Source organism: Anomaloglossus baeobatrachus, chromosome 3 (assembly GCF_048569485.1).
Source record: "Anomaloglossus baeobatrachus isolate aAnoBae1 chromosome 3, aAnoBae1.hap1, whole genome shotgun sequence".
Lineage (NCBI taxonomy): Eukaryota > Metazoa > Chordata > Amphibia > Anura > Aromobatidae > Anomaloglossus > Anomaloglossus baeobatrachus.
The window spans coordinates 313,073,779-313,090,085 of record NC_134355.1 but is presented as its reverse complement, the minus strand read 5'-3'; the positions used below and the strand labels follow the sequence as shown (position 1 = coordinate 313,090,085).

General features: G+C 47.3%; 1 protein-coding gene across 1 annotated transcript in view; it reads left to right on the top strand.

Annotated features, from left to right (window-relative positions):
* RFX6 (regulatory factor X6) overlaps positions 1–16,307 on the top strand; it is a 343,542-nt gene that overhangs the window by 6,881 nt on the left and 320,354 nt on the right. The window contains exon 3 of the mRNA XM_075338312.1: positions 3,422–3,545. Coding sequence (XP_075194427.1) covers positions 3,422–3,545 — 124 coding nt within the window. The remainder of the gene's footprint in view (positions 1–3,421; positions 3,546–16,307) is intronic.

The following is a 16,307-nucleotide window of genomic DNA, read 5'->3' as shown; positions in this document are numbered from 1 at the left end:
CGTACCACCTTCTGCAGATATTCCTGTATACGTGCGTCCCTTTCTATGGCAAGAATTATTTCGCCAAATTTTGTCTTGTACCGGGGATCTAACAGTGTGGCAACCCAGTAGTTAGCATTACTTTGAATTCGTACAATCCGAAGGTCATGTTGTAGGTAGTGCAGCAAGAAGGCGCTCATGTGTCTTGTGCATCCAGGAGGACCAAGTCCTTGGTGTGTTGGTGGCAGAGAGGTGAGAATCGTGCCTCCTTCCTCTGCCCTCTCCCCCCAACCTCGCACAACCGAAATGTGAGCAAGCTCTCACTCATCTGCTGAGTCTTCCATGCCCATCGCCAGTTCGTCCTCCATTTCTTCATGTTCTCCTGCACCTTCCTCAACACTTTTTGCTGATACTATGCGCCCTTGTTAATCCCTCTCCCCCACCATGACTGCCGCCTAGGTGCCGCTAACCATCTGGACCTCGTAGATCTTGTTATCCCTTCCGCATATGACTCCTCCTGTACTTCCTCCCCTTCCTCTTGTCCCAACACCTGACTCCGAATAATGCTTACAGTGTGCTCCATCTTGTAGATGACCAGAATTGTCATGCTGAGAATGGCATTTTCAGTGCTAAACATCTTCGTCAACATTTGTAAACTGTGTAGAAGGGTGCATAGGTCCTTGATCTGACACCACTCCAGCAGCGTGATCTGCACCACCTCTGGATCAAGTTAGGCCAGGCTATATGTCATAACGTATTGCAGCAGGGTTCGGCGGTGCTGGCACAGACGCTGCAACATGTGCAGATTCAAATTCCTGCGTGTCGGCACATCGCATTTCAGGCGTTTAGCCACTAGACCTAAAGACTTCTGGAGCGACAAAAGTTGTTGAGCTGCTGTGTGCGAACGATGGAAGTGAGCACATAGCGAGCGTGCCCGCTGCACAAGGCCATGTAGGCCGGAGTGGTGTTTTAAAAATTGCTGGAGAATTAGATTCAACACGTGAGCCACACAAGGCACGTGTGTCACATTGTCACGGCGAAGGGCCGCACCCATGTTTGCATCATTGTCACACCCGGCCTTCCCTGTCTGCTGGTTGAGTGGAGACAACCATTGATGAAACTTGGTCTCCAGAGCTAACCGTCCACAACTTCTCAGCGGTGTGACTCACATTTCCCCTACATTTCAAAGTAAACATTTGACCGCCTGATGGCCTTGAGCTCTGCTGCCAGCATAGTAAGGAGGTGTGTGGGATTCCTTGGGCGCAGTTACAAGGAAGGGTGGCCTGAGGTGCAGGAACAACACGAGGTTGATGAGAATGAAGCAGTGGAGGAACTTTTACATACAGAGGAAGGATTAAAGCACACAACTCGTGGGGACGGAAAGACTTGTACAGCAGACCCTTCTCCATCTCTCACCATAGTTATCCAGTGCCCAGTCAGCAACATGTAACTCCCCTGTCCATGCTTACTGGTCCAAGTATCTGTGGTGAAATGCACCCTGTCACACACAGAGTATCTCGAGGAAACGGTGATTTTGTGTGCGACCGGCTGTGGTAGCGCGGGCACGCCTTTCTTGGAGAAGGAGTGGCGAATGGCCATCGGCTCTTGGGGCACTGCAATGGGCATAAGGTCTTGAAAATCCTCTGTCTCAAAAGGGTGTAAATGCAGCCTTTCTGTAGCCAACAAAATGCAGATGCTGAAACTCAACCTCTTAGGCATGTCATGCCTTTCGAAAAGCATGTAAAACACAGCGAGGGAACTCCAACCACAGTCTCCCTCGTTGCAATCAATTGGGCCACACACACCCCTCTTGACTGGCATCAGTTGATGCCCCTTTTCAAAATGAAACAGATCCTTTGCATGAAGCACTCTCAAAAATACGCGTGCCTTTGGCCTCCCCTGGCTGAGCCAGGGAAGAAAAGTCCTCTGAGAGCCATGACTTGTTCATCTTGGTTCTTTTTTCAAAAGCGAGGGGACTCTAACCACAGTCTCCCTCGTTTCCACTAATTGGGCCACACACACCCCACTTGACTGGCATCAGTTGACCCCCATTTTCAAGATGAAAAAGATGCTTTGCATGAAGCACTCTCAAAAATACGCATGCCTTTCACCTCCCCTGGCTGAGCCAGGGGAAGAAAAGTCCTCTGAGAGCCATGACTTGTTCATCTTGGTGAACGTTAGTCTGTCCACATTGTCAGTGGAGAGATGCGTGTGCTTAGCTGTCAGCACACCCCTAGCAGCACTGAGGACACGTTCCGAGAAAACGCTGGCTGCGGGACACAACAAGATCCCCAAGGCGTACGTGGTGAGCTCAGGCAATTTATCCAGATTGGAAGCCTAAAATGAGCAGGGCTCAAGTTGCACAGTAATGGCATCGACGTTCCCTTGCATATACTCATATCTGTGTCTCCTCCTCTTTTTCCTTGTCCTGCTCTTTTGCTTTTGTTTTCGCATGAGTATATGTCCTTGTCACTTTCCCATGTCTTTGTGTTGTGTTGTGAGTTGTTTGTCACCTTTTGGACACCTTTGAGGGTGTTTTCTAGGTGTTTTTTTGTGTTTGTGATTACCTGCCATTGTTTCCTATGTGGTTCGAGTTCGGTTCGTCGATTGTTCACCGAACTGAACTCGAACCAGACCTCCGCTCGACGAACCGAACTCGAGCCGAACCACGACCGGTTCGCTCATCTCTAGTCGTTAGCGACATCGCAGCGTGTGACAGCTAGGAGCGACGATCAACGATCCCAAAAACGTCAAAAATCATTGATCGTTCACACGTCGCTCCTTTTCATAATATCGTTGGTGGTGCATGCCGCTGGTTGTTCATTGTTCCTGTGGCATCACTCATTGCTGTGTGTGACACCGCAGGAACGATGAACATCTCCTTACCTACGTCCACCAGAAAAGAAGGAAGGAAGGAGCTGGGTGGCATGTTTCAGCCGCTCATCTTCTCCCCTCCTCTTCTATTGGATGGCCATTTGGTGATGCTACTGTGACGTCGCTGTGACGACAAACGCACCTCCCCCTTGAAAGAGAGATTGTTCAGTGTCTCCAGTGACGTCTCTGTACAGGTATGTGCATGTGATGCTGCCGTAGCGATATTGTTCGGTAAAGCAGCGATCACCACATGTTGCACGAACGACAGGGGCGGGTGCTATCGCGCACAACATCACTAGCTATAGCTAGCAATGTCGCAGCGTGTAAAGTACCCTTAAGTCTATGGGAAGGCGGAATAGTTCCGAATAGTTGTTATTTGGGTTTCCCATAGACTTAGATTGTGCATCGAATATTTGCGAATAGTCAAATAGCGGCGACCTATTCGGCAAATATTCGCAAAGCCGAATATTGGAGGTATTCGATCATCCCTAATAATTAATCTATTTTGTATATGTTATTATAGGCTGTCATTAGTATTGGTACGTATAAAAGTGACTTGTCGTTACAGGCTAGAGGAGAATTATATTGTATGTGAAGGAGTTTGCTTGCCGCGATGCATATTATATGCCCATTATTTAGACTTCTGCAGAAAGGAGAAATTGGAGCCAGCATGTGCGGCAACTTTTGGAAAGGTATGTACTCCATTTTTTACTGTGGAACCTCGTTAGTGATGTTCATATGATATGCAAAGTTCCCAAAACTCTTATATGGGAACATACCCTTTAGTTCATGGCATATGTGAAATTATTATAACTGTTGGTGGTGAAACAATTGATGTTTTGGAACACAGACATATGCAAATTGGTGAGATAGGTTTTAGATGTTATCTACTGAATAACATTGGCATGTTGAAGATATGCTATGTGCTGGACTGATTGCATTATACACAGTAAATATAATGTTAAGCTGGAGAAGAATACCATAGAAAGAAAGAGTTATATACTAAATGTAATCTCCAATTGTACGTTTTTGAGGTTGTAGTAGGATGTTGAGAAATATCAATGTAAGCTAAAAATTCTACCAGTGAGCGCTAGAGTATGTGCACGTATTTTTCAGTTGCCTGAAAAAAACGCCAAAAAACCACTCAAAATATTGAACACAAGAAAAAAAAATGTAATGCATTTCTGCACATATTCATGTCTTTTGGTCTTGTTTTATCTGTTTTAAGTTTTACAAGACACAAATAGGTTTAAATAAGAAACTTGGCCATTCATCTGGTATCTTCCACTGAGAAGACACCACAAACTAAGTAAAGAAGTCTATGAGGCCTCCGCCACACATCCGTGAAAACCACGTCCGTGTAAAACGGGCCGTTTTTCGGGTCCGTTTTCCGTTTTTTAGGTCCGTTTTTATGGTATGTGTGGTCTGCGTGTGTATCCCGTATGCTAGCCGTATGTGCGTGTGGAATGTCCGTGTGTGCGTGAGTGAAATAACTGACATGTGTGTGTGTTGTCCGTGTGAAATGTACGTGTGTGATGCAAAATGTCGTTACTAGTACATGTCGGAAGACAGAGTAGCGGGATGAGAATGAACTCGGGTGAACTTCACCCGACTTCATTGTCATGCCGCGGCTCTGTCTTTGTGCCTGTACTGATTAGTGGTCACCTGTGAAGGATTCACCGGTGACTGCTAATCCCCCAAGTGACTGAAGTGTCCCCCCCTCTCTCATACTCACCGATCACCGGCGCTGCACGGCATTCACACTGCTCCGGCGGCTTTTTCTAATTTGAAAAAGCCGGCCGCTCATTGAACAATCTCGTATTCCCTGCTTTCCCCGCCCACCGGCGCCTGTGATTGGTTGCAGTGAGACACGCCCACCACGCTGAGCGACAGCTGTATCACTGCACCCAATCACAGCAGCCGGTGGGCGTGTCTATACTGTGCAGTAAAATAAATAAATAAATAATTAAAAAAAACGGCGTGCGGTCCCCCCCCATTTTAATACCAGCCAGATAAAGCCATACGGCTGAAGGCTGGTATTCTCAGGATGGGGAGCTCCACGTTATGGGGAGCTCCCCACCCTAACAATATCAGTCAGCAGCCGCCCAGAATTGCCGCATACATTAGATGCGACAGTTCTGGGACTGTACCCGGCTCTTCCCGATTTGCCCTGGTGCGTTGGCAAATCAGGGTAATAAGGAGTTATTGGCAGCCCATAGCTGCCAATAAGTCCTAGATTAATCATGTCAGGCGTCTCCCCGAGATACCTTCCATGATTAATCTGTAAGTGACAGTAAATAAACACACACACCCGAAAAAATCCTTTATTAGAAATAAAAAACACAAACAAATTCCCTCATTACCAATTTATTAACCCCGACAAAGCCCTCCATGTCCGGCATAATCCACGGACTTCCATCGTCGCGTCCAGCTCTGCTGCATGGAGGTGACAGGAGCAGCAGAAGACACCGCCGCTCCGGTCACCTCCACGCAGCTAATGAGATGAGTAGCACGATCAGCTGCGTGTGTGTGTGTGTGTGTGTGTGTTTATTTACTGTCACTTACAGATTAATCATGGAAGGTATCTCGGGGAGACGCCTGACATGATTAATCTAGGACTTATTGGCAGCTATGGGCTGCCAATAACTCCTTATTACCCCGATTTGCCAACGCACCAGGGCAAATCGGGAAGAGCTGGGTACATTCCCAGAACTGTCGCATCTAATGTATGCGGCAATTCTGGGCGGCTGCTGACTGATATTGTTAGGGTGGGGGGCTCCCCATAACGTGGAGCTCCCCATCCTGAGAATACCAGCCTTCAGCCGTATGGCTTTATCTGGCTGGTATTAAAATGGGGGGGGGACCGCACGCCGTTTTTTTTAATTATTTATTTATTTATTTTACTGCACAGTATAGACACGCCCACCGGCTGCTGTGATTGGGTGCAGTGAGACAGCTGTCACTCAGCGTGGTGGGCGTGTGTGACTGCAACCAATCACAGGCGCCGGTGGGCGGGTAAAGCAGGGAATACGAGATTGATTAATGGGCGGCCGGCTTTTTCAAAATAGTAAAAGCCGCCGAAGTTTTTATAACAGCCGTGCAGCGCCGCGCTGGAGATCGGGGAACGGTAAGTATGAGAGAGGGGGGGAACTGACCGACAGACAGCTAGAGGGACAGATAAGACAGAGAGAGCGACCGACAGACATAGAGACCGACCGACGGACTGAGGGAGAGAACGAAGCAGAAAAAGAAAAAAGACCGACATCACATGAAAAAAGCACAAAACGTACAGGGAGCAAACAGAGATGCGTCCATGTCACTCGGACGTGCGCACAGACCCATTGACTTTCATTGGGTCTGTGCTGCGTGTTGCGTGAAGAAAACGGACATGCTGGCGTGAGACACGGACCAAAAGACGCATCACGGAGACGGACTTACGGACATAACCAAAAACGCAATTGTAGCCGCAGAGATATAGTAACATTGGTGCACGTTTGGCCGTGTCTCCAGTATACACGGAAACGGATCAAACACGCACGTGTTTCACGGATGTGTGTTTCAGGCCTGAGGAAGCAAAAAAGACAGGTATTTTGTAGCATTATAAAAATTCCGCAAAAACTGCAAGTTTTTCCAGAGCCAGGTACTGCTTAAAAAACTCACCAAGTTCACCCAAGTTTCAGGCTATGTTGCCACTATGAGTTCTTAGTGAATTTTCTATGCTGCACATTTCCGCTGCATTAAAACACAGCGACATAAGGTGGGTGCACACGATCCAGACACGCTGTGACAGTGTGTCTTCTCTTGCAGGGCCCAAGAGCACTCTTCAGGAGACCACAGCCGCCGGTGCCCATGATCAGGGTTCGGGCCGCTGAGGACTTTGTCACGGGAGTGTCACAGGTGACAGACAGTCATGTGGTTTCTAGCAATAGAAGGTCACAGCGTTTGGCTGCGCAAACTGCTCCCTGACTTTCTCTTATTCCTGCTGTTAGTATTCACTGTATTAAGTAGCTTTCCTGCTAGGTTTTCATCTCTTCCCTTTTAAGACCCAGTAGAGCCCTTCTTCGTTCCAAATGCTGATTATCAGTATTCTCCATGTACTTAAATACTACCATCTTCCCAGGACTTGTGCTGGTGATATTATTCAGTTCATTCAAGGTCTGGCTACAAGCAGGTGGCTTGTACTCATCTGTGATATAATTGCTGAAACTTAGCTGAATTTCTACCTGAGTCATCTGTGGATAAGTAATTCATTTTCCCACTGTGTGTCCTCCTTGTGTCTTCTCTAGTGTTTAGTGGGGTTGACGAAGAGCTGATCCCACCTGTTCCCTATTTAGGATCCAGCACTAGAGATACCTAGGGTCAGGTATTCAGATTGGCACATAGATTTGGAACCTATCTAAGGTGCTGAGGGACCCAGAGACCAATGGTAGGTTTGGTCACGGGTCACCATCTTCCCCTTCACTAGACACAGGGTTTCCCTTCCCTTTCACCATTCACTTGGTACTTCCCCATACCTAGCATGATACTTTCGCTCTGTTCTCCTTGCGGAGAATGCTCGCGTCTCTGCAGCATAAATTGACATGCTGTAGCTTGGTAATCTGCAACACATGCCAGTTTACACTGAGGAGAAAAGAAGCAACCTGAGCATGGGATTTCTCTAAATCCCATTCACTGTGCTTATACTTTACAATGCAGTATTTTGGAAGCAGCGAAAACATGTTGCATCCAAAATGCTGCAAACCCTGATTGTGTGCACATACGGTTACATTTCCAACAAAGTGGATGGAAAATAAAGAAATCTTCTGCCCACTGTGCTTCTTTTATACTCAGTGTAAACTGACCTGCTGCGCGTGTTTCCCATCCGTAGTAGGTCAATTTCCCTTGCAGGTATGCTGAGATTTATGCGCACATTTTCCCCATAGATTTGCATCAGATGTGGAAAATCAGCAGGGAAGAAATGCAAATATGTTTTTAGTGTGTTTTTGCAGCGGAAACACATCAAAAACACATGTAATTTGCACAAGACTGTACCAATAAAGTTTTGTCAATGCCAAATACCAGGAAGTCCCAAAATTAAAGCAGCGTTATTTAAAACATGACATCCCAAAAAGAGACAAAAAATGGAAAATTAAAAAAGTGATAAAAAGGCATAAAAAAAACACACACTCAAAAACACAATGAAAAAAAAAACAAGTAATCTAATTTACCTAGTAGATGCAAAAGTGCTACACAAATCTACATCAAAATCTCACTAAATACTCATCACAGGAACTTAGGGGTACTTTGCACGCTGCGACATCGCTAGCCGATTGTAGCGATGCCGAGCGCGATAGTCCCCGCCCCCGTCGCAGATGCGATATCTTGTGATAGCTGCCGTAGCAAACATTATCGCTACGGCAGCTTCACACGCCCTTACCTGCCCTGCTACGTCACTCTGGCTGGCGACCCGTCTCCTTCCTAAGGGGGCGGGTCGTGCGGCGTCACAGCGACATCACACGGCAGGCGGCCAATAGAAGCGGAGGGGCGGAGATGAGCGGGACGTAAACATCCCGCCCACCTCCTTCCTTCCTCATTGCAGGTGAGACGCAGTTAAGGGGATGTTCCTCGCTCCTGCAGCTTCTCACACAGCGATGTGTGCTGCCACAGTAACAAGGAACAACATCGTACCTGTCGCTGCAGCGAAATTATGGAAATGACAAACACTACACATATCACCGATTTTTGACGCTTTTGCGATCGTTTATCGGTGCTTCTAGGATTTACACATTGCGACGTTGTTACCGGCGCCGGATGTGCGTCCCTTTCGATTTTATCCCGATGAGATCACAGTAGCGATGTCGCAACATGCAAGGTACCCCTTAGTCTAAGGGGTCATTCATGCATGAGTTTTACACATTGGGGTACTATCTGTTAACACTCCTACCTATGACTGTCTATGGGGCTGTCTCATGTCCGTGACTTTTTTATTCGACTGAGTGGTCCATGCAAAATCACATGACTGATTTTCATCCAAAAATGCCAATACAAGTTAAGGGGTTAGTGAAAAAATATGACAGCACTCAGTTGTCATCCATATGCTGTCTGTTTTTGACTGGCTGATACCAAGGAGAAGGTGGAGAAACTTTCTTTTATTATCTCTAATAAAACTCTGACCAAATGCTGATGAAACTGTGATGAATCCAAATCACTTATAAGGCCTCCTTCACACGTCTGTGTCTCTGGTACGTGTTTGGTCCATTTCCTCACACATAGTCACACATAGACCCATTCAAATCAATAGGTCCGCGCTCACGTGCGTGTTTTGCCATGGACTGTGTGTCGGTTTGGAGCATATGTGTGCCCGTGTGCTCCACACGTAGACATGTTCGTTTCTCTCCGGCATCACGGGTGTCACACGGACTGCACGGATGTGATCTGTGTGACACGCACCAGAGAAAACACACGTGTCTGTGAATTAAAAGGAATTTCTATAATCACCTTCTCCTGCACTGCTGTCTCTGCCGCTGCTGTCACTTGCTTCCGACCCCCGCTCATTATGCTCATCGCATATTCACTGCAGTGCGGGCCGGAAGCAGCAGCAGCGGGGAGTCGGCAGGGCCGGAGACCGTAGATTAGCACCACAGACAGCAACGGCAGGCACAGGTGAGCAGAAAGTTCCTGTTCTCCATGTGTTATCATGGATAGCACACGGAGAACACACGTGTGCCAAAAACGCGGCACACGAAGGGCCATATGCACTTTTTCATGTCCGTGAAAAACGTGCGTAATTTTCACGGACGTGTGAAAGAGGCCTGAAACAGTTTTTCTGGTCTGAATGAGCACATAACGTTCATTTACATGGACTGGCGACAGAATATGACCGGCAATTAGTAAATGTCAGCAGTTGTGTAAGTGACTGTTTACAGACAGACCAAAGAAAATGATGCGTACTGAGTGATTTATACTAGATCGTTACATCCACATAGGCTGCCATAGTTCTGGGCAGTGAAAGTCCTGTTTACACAGAACGCTGTGCTACCAAAAATGATTTTTTTTGGGGGGGAGGCTGCATATACTCACAGCAAAAAAGAGGGCAACCAGTCCAGTTAGCCCAGGCCAACACATCTAATGCACCAACAGGATGCAGACAAACCTCTCAACATGATGGACACTTCACAGGTGCAAGGTAAATTGCACACTAGTGGCGCGCATAGGGCACTGTTCACACTCGTATGCGCATGGTGTCCAGCCAGCAACCTATTATCACGCCCTTACTATTAGGTTAGGCGGGTTACCCGGACACTACTCACTGCAGCACACAAGGGACAGAGACTCCACTATGCACGGCCGTATTAAGAGGCCCGGCTGCACCCCGTATTAAAAAAGTGCAAAAAATATATATCAAATATATATGAGGTATTAGTTTGTAAATTGGCCAATGTACGTAAGCCCACAATCCTCATCACGGATCCTCATGCTTGCGGGTCCCTACACTGATAAATATCAAAAAATAGCAACAGAAAGAGGAGATAAAAACTCCTCCAAAAATGTAATATACTCACAGCAAAAAAGAGGGCAACCAGTCCAGTTAGCCCAGGCCAACACATCTAATGCACCAACAGGATGCAGACAAACCTCTCAACATGATGGACACTTCACAGGTGCAAGGTAAATTGCACACTAGTGGCGCGCATGGGGCACTGTTCACACTCGTATGCGCATGGTGTCCAGCCAGCAACCTATTATCACGCCCTTACTATTAGGTTAGGCGGGTTACCCGGACACTACTCACTGCAACACACAAGGGACAGAGACTCCACTATGCACGGCCGTATTAAGAGGCCCGGCTGCACCCCGTATTAAAAAAGTGCAAAAAATATATATCAAATATATATGAGGTATTAGTTTGTAAATTGGCCAATGTACGTAAGCCCACAATCCTCATCACGGATCCTCATGCTTGCGGGTCCCTACACTGATAAATATCAAAAAATAGCAACAGAAAGAGGAGATAAAAACTCCTCCAAAAATGTAATATACTCACAGCAAAAAAGAGGGCAACCAGTCCAGTTAGCCCAGGCCAACACATCTAATGCACCAACAGGATGCAGACAAACCTCTCAACATGATGGACACTTCACAGGTGCAAGGTAAATTGCACACTAGTGGCGCGCATAGGGCACTGTTCACACTCGTATGCGCATGGTGTCCAGCCAGCAACCTATTATCACGCCCTTACTATTAGGTTAGGCGGGTTACCCGGACACTACTCACTGCAGCACACAAGGGACAGAGACTCCACTATGCACGGCCGTATTAAGAGGCTGGGGGGGGGAGGCTGCACAAAAGAGCGTTTTTAAGGCTGGTTCATGATAATTTCACAGTTTGAAATTATCATGACTGCCCTTAGGCCGGCTTCACACTTGCGATTAACTCGCACGAGTGCAATGCGAGAAAATCTCGCATTGCACTCGGACCAATGTTAATCAATGAGGCAGCTCCCATCTGCTATTTTTTTCTCAGTCCATGCTGCGTTTTGGTGAGTTTCTCGCCCGTGTCTCCCCAATGGAACTCTATGGGTGCGTGGAAAAAAAACGGACGTCACACGGATGGCACACACACCATACTAGTGACCTGTGTTTTTCTAAATACATTTATGGCATGTTGCAGAAAACATTGGAAATGAGTAAGGTCTGTTGATGTCGGTCAATTTTATCTCTGTCGGTCGGTCTGTCTTTCTCTCTCTGTCGGTCTCTCTGTCTCCCTGTCGTCGGTCTCTATCTCTCTCTGTCTGTCTATCCCTCTCCCCCCCTCTCTCATACTCACCAATCCCCGATCACCGGCGCTGCGCTGCACGGCTGTCACACTGCTCCGGTAGCTTTTCCTCTTTTGAAAAAGCCGGCCGCTCATTATTCCATCTAGTATTCACTGCTTTACCCACCCACCGGCGCCTATGATTGGTTGAAGTTAGACACGCCCCCACGTTGAGTGACAGCTGTCTCACTGCAACCAATCACAGCCGCCGGTGGGCGGGTCTATATTGTGCAGTAAATTAAATAAATAAATAACTTAAAAAAAACGGCGTGCAGTTCCCCCCAATTTTCATACCAGCCAGGGTAAAGCCATACGGCTGGAGGCTGGTATTGTCAGGATGGGGAGCGCCACATTATGGGGAGCCCCCACCCTAAAAATATCAGCCAGCGGCCGCCCAGAATTGCCGCATCCATTAGATGCGATAGTCCCGGGACTGTACCCGGATCATCCCGAATTGCCCTGGTGTGGTGGTAATCGGGGTAAGAAGGAGTTAATGGCAGCAGCCTATAGCTGGCATTAAGTCCTAGGTTAATCATGGCAGTCGTCTCCCCAAGATACCTTCCATGATTAACCTGTAAGTTAAAGAAAATAAAGACATACACCCAAAAATCCTTTATTTGAAATAAATGACAAAAAAAGCCCCCCTTTCACCACTGTGTTCAAGTCCCCAAATACCCCTCCAGGTCCGACGTAATCCACAGAGGTCCCACGATGCTTTCAGCTCTGCTACATCAGAAGCTGACAGAGAGCGGTCACAGACCACGACCGCTCTCTGTGAGTTCCCCACAGCGACTGAAGTGAGTCGCGCTATCAGCGGTGCCGTCACTCACGTTACCCGCGGCCACAGATCTCAGCAGGAGGACTGCTGCTGTGGCTGTGGATAACCTCAGTGACAGCACCGCTGATAGCACAGATCACTTGTCACTCAGGGGATTTGCGGTCATCGGTGAGACCTTCACTGGTGACCGAAAATCAGGCCACGACACACAGACAGAGCCGCGGGATGACAATGAAGTCGGGTGACGTTCATCTGACTTCATTCTGATCCCGCGGCTCTGTCTGTGTCTGCTGTCAGCGACCATTCAGCTCTGCTACATGGCTCTGTCTGTGTCTGCTGTCAGTGGCCATGTAGCAGAGCTGAATGGCAGATGACATAGCTGCTGAGAATAAAAACAGATCACATACGGATCACACACGGATTGCACACGGACTACAATCAATGGAAAAATCACAGAATCGCATTGCTGTTGCATTGCACACTGATCAAGACTTGAACAGAGCTCATGCTACTTTCTAGCATGAGACTTGAACCGATTTTACATGCACAAGTGTGATTCCAGCTATAGGCCTGTTTCACACGTCAGTGATTCTGGTACGTTTGTGCTTTTTTTTAAACGTACCAGAATCACTGACATATGCTGACCCATTATAATGAATGGGTCTGTTCACACGTCAGTGATTTTTCACTGCACGTGTCTCCGTGCAGCGTTCACGCGTGTCCGTGATTGCCGCATGGAGACATGTCCATTTTTTTCTGGCATCACTGATGTCCCACGGACCACGCAGTGGTGTGGTCTGTGAAACACGTGCCAGAAAAAAACGTGCTTTTAGAATAAAAAACATTTTTACTCACCCGGCTCCAGCGATGTCCTCTGCAGCCCGTGCAGCCTGCTGCTTCTGAGCCGGCTCATTACTGTCGCGCATATTAATGATGCACGACACAGCCGACCCGGAAGCAGCTGCTGCGGGGGTCAGAGCCGGCCGGATGCTGCACCTCGGGAGCAATCAGCACCATGGAGAGCGGGAGCGCGCACAGCTGAGTTAATCTCTAAGTGCAATCACGGGCCTCGGAGAACGGAGCCCAGATTGCACTTAGACAACCCACGTGTGCCGTAATTCACGGCACATGGAGGGACATGTGCGTGTTTTACACGCCAGTGAAAAACGTCAGTGTTTTTCACTGACGTGTGAAACGGGCCTTAGGCTGTGGGCAGATGATGAGTTTTTGGTGAGTTTTTGTTGCTACCTATTTTCGCTGCCTCAAAAATGCAGCTGCAGCAAAGTGGATGGGATTTATAGACATCTCCTGCCCTCTGTGCTTCTTTTTTACTCAATGTAAACTGACCTGTGGTGCGTGTTTCAAATCAACAACATGTCAATTTTGTGAGTATATAACAGGGGTTAGGGAACTTACATTTAAAGCACCATTACAGCACTGAAAACAAAAGCCCACTGGACTGGGCTTTTACTGCTTGACAGTTTCCAAACCCTAAGGCTATGTGCCCACGGGGACAGTGTCCTGCGGATATATCCCGCAGGAGCTCCCAGGAAACCGCACCACAACTTCTGTCTGTTTCCATGCTGCGGAATGTCCTGCGGATATGGTGCGGGCATTCTGCATTTAGGATACAGTACCATGGCTTAGACACTGCATCCTCAATGCAGAACAAGTGCTGCAGTGATCGGGAGTTCATACTTACCTCCATCATGCAGCACTTCGCTTTCCGGCGGCCGTGTCACTCTGTCAGCATCTGCAGGAGAAGGTGGGCGGGCCTGAACTACCTTTGGCTGTCATATGACCGAAGCTCGTGCAGGCCCCGCCCACCTCTTCCTTCCTGTACCTGGATTCACCGCACTCCTGTACACCAGACGGAGAAAGTGACTCCGGTGAGGCAGGTAAATACATGGGACCCTGCGGAGAAATCCGCAGGAATAATTGACATGCTGCTGATTTTTCCGCAGGGAAATCCGCATTATTTCCGCTGTGGAAAAATCCGCAGCGTGGGCACTTCAGTTCCCAAATGCCATAGAAATGGCTGGGTAGTAGCTGTGCTGCAGATTTTTGAAAAATCCGTGGAATTTCCGCGAAAAATCCGTGGCAAATTCCGCGCATTTTCCGCAGTGTGGGCACATAGCCTAAGGCTATGTGTGCACTTTGCATCGAGGTAGTTGCAGTTCTGATCGCATCCTCTGGCAGAAATGTTTTTTGTCAAATTTGGTTTTGACCACAAAAACACTATAAATACGCTTGCAATTTTACCGCGTTTTACATGCTTTTTCCCTGCTTAAAATCAGATGCGTTTTGACTACAAATACAATGCTAGATAAAGTTTTAACATACAAACTATTAAAAAAGGAAAAAATTGATAACAAATATCAATATTAAAATTATATAAAAAATGGCTTATTTTATTAAAATGATAACTGTGTGCTAATATTTAGTCCAAAAATTAAATTTATTTATTGATTTTCATACATTTAATTGTCGGACTATGTGTGTGTGTAAAAGGACATATCATGCCATTAATATTTTGCCAAAAATGTATGCATTTAATTGGTCCAAAAAGCATATTTTCTGCATCCAAAAAGCATGTTAAATGCTAGAATTTTAAAGTAGATTGTGTTTTGCAACTTCTCATTGACTCCAATGTTAGCAAAATGCTGCCAAAATGGCAAAAACAATTGACATGCTGCTTCTTAAGGCTGCTTTACATGGTACGACCGATTGTGTGATTTCACAATCGATCGTACCCGCCCCCGTCCTTTCTGCGTCACGGGCAAATCGCTGCCCGTGTCGCACAAAGTCAGTAACCCCCGTCACACATACTTACCTCTCGTGCAACCACGCTGTGGGCGGCGAACGTCCACTTCCTGGAGTGGGAGGGACGTTCGGCGTCACAGCGACGTCACACGGCCGCTGGCCAATGGAAGCGGAGGGGCGGAGATGAGCGGGACGTAAACGTCCTGCCTACCTCCTTCCTTCACATAGCCGGCGGCGGCCGCGTGACGCAGGTGAGCTGCTATTCATCGTTCCCGGGGTGTCACACGGAGCGACGTGTGCTACCCCGGAAACGATGAACAACTAAATTAAACGATATTATGGAACCTAACGAGCAGTACACGACTCACGATTTGTGAGCGATACTGCGTCGCTAGGAGGTGTCACACAGGCCGGCATCGCCAGCGATGTCGGATGTGCGTCACAAAAACCGTGACCCCGACGATCTATCGCACAATAGATTGTCTGGTGTAAAGCAGCCTTTAGGCTAAGACCCCACTTTGCTTTTTACCTGCTTTTTACCTGCTTTTTCAACTGCAGCGTTTAATGCCAAAAAGGATGTGTTCTACTTTTCAAGCAAAGTCAATGGGAATTTGGGTTTCTAAACCCCACTTTGCAGTTCAAACTGCAGCCTTTTTGTGGCAGAAATTTGGGCAAAAACTCTGCTTTTCAGTTCTAAACGCAAATGGCAAAAACAATTGACATGTCAATTGTTTTTGCCATTTGCGTTTAGAACTGCAAAGCAGAGTTTTTGCCCAAATTTCTGCAACTAAAACGCTGCGTTTTTAACAGCATTGTGCGCACAAGAAATCCTCATTTCCCATAGACTTTGCTTGAAAATCAAAATGCATGCCTTTTGTCATTAAAACGCTGCAGTTCAAAACGTTGCAGAAACGCAGGTAAAAACGCAAAGTGCGGACATAGCCTTAGGCCCAGTGCCCACGCTGTGTAGGTTTGAAGCACATTTTCAGAAATCTGCAGCAAAATCTGCATGTCCATTGTGATGCCAGTAAAGTTTATGAAAATTCAGAAGTGCTGTGCCCATGTTGCTTATTTTTCCCTTGCGTATTTGGTGCAGATTTGGTGCAGAAAAAAAGAAATC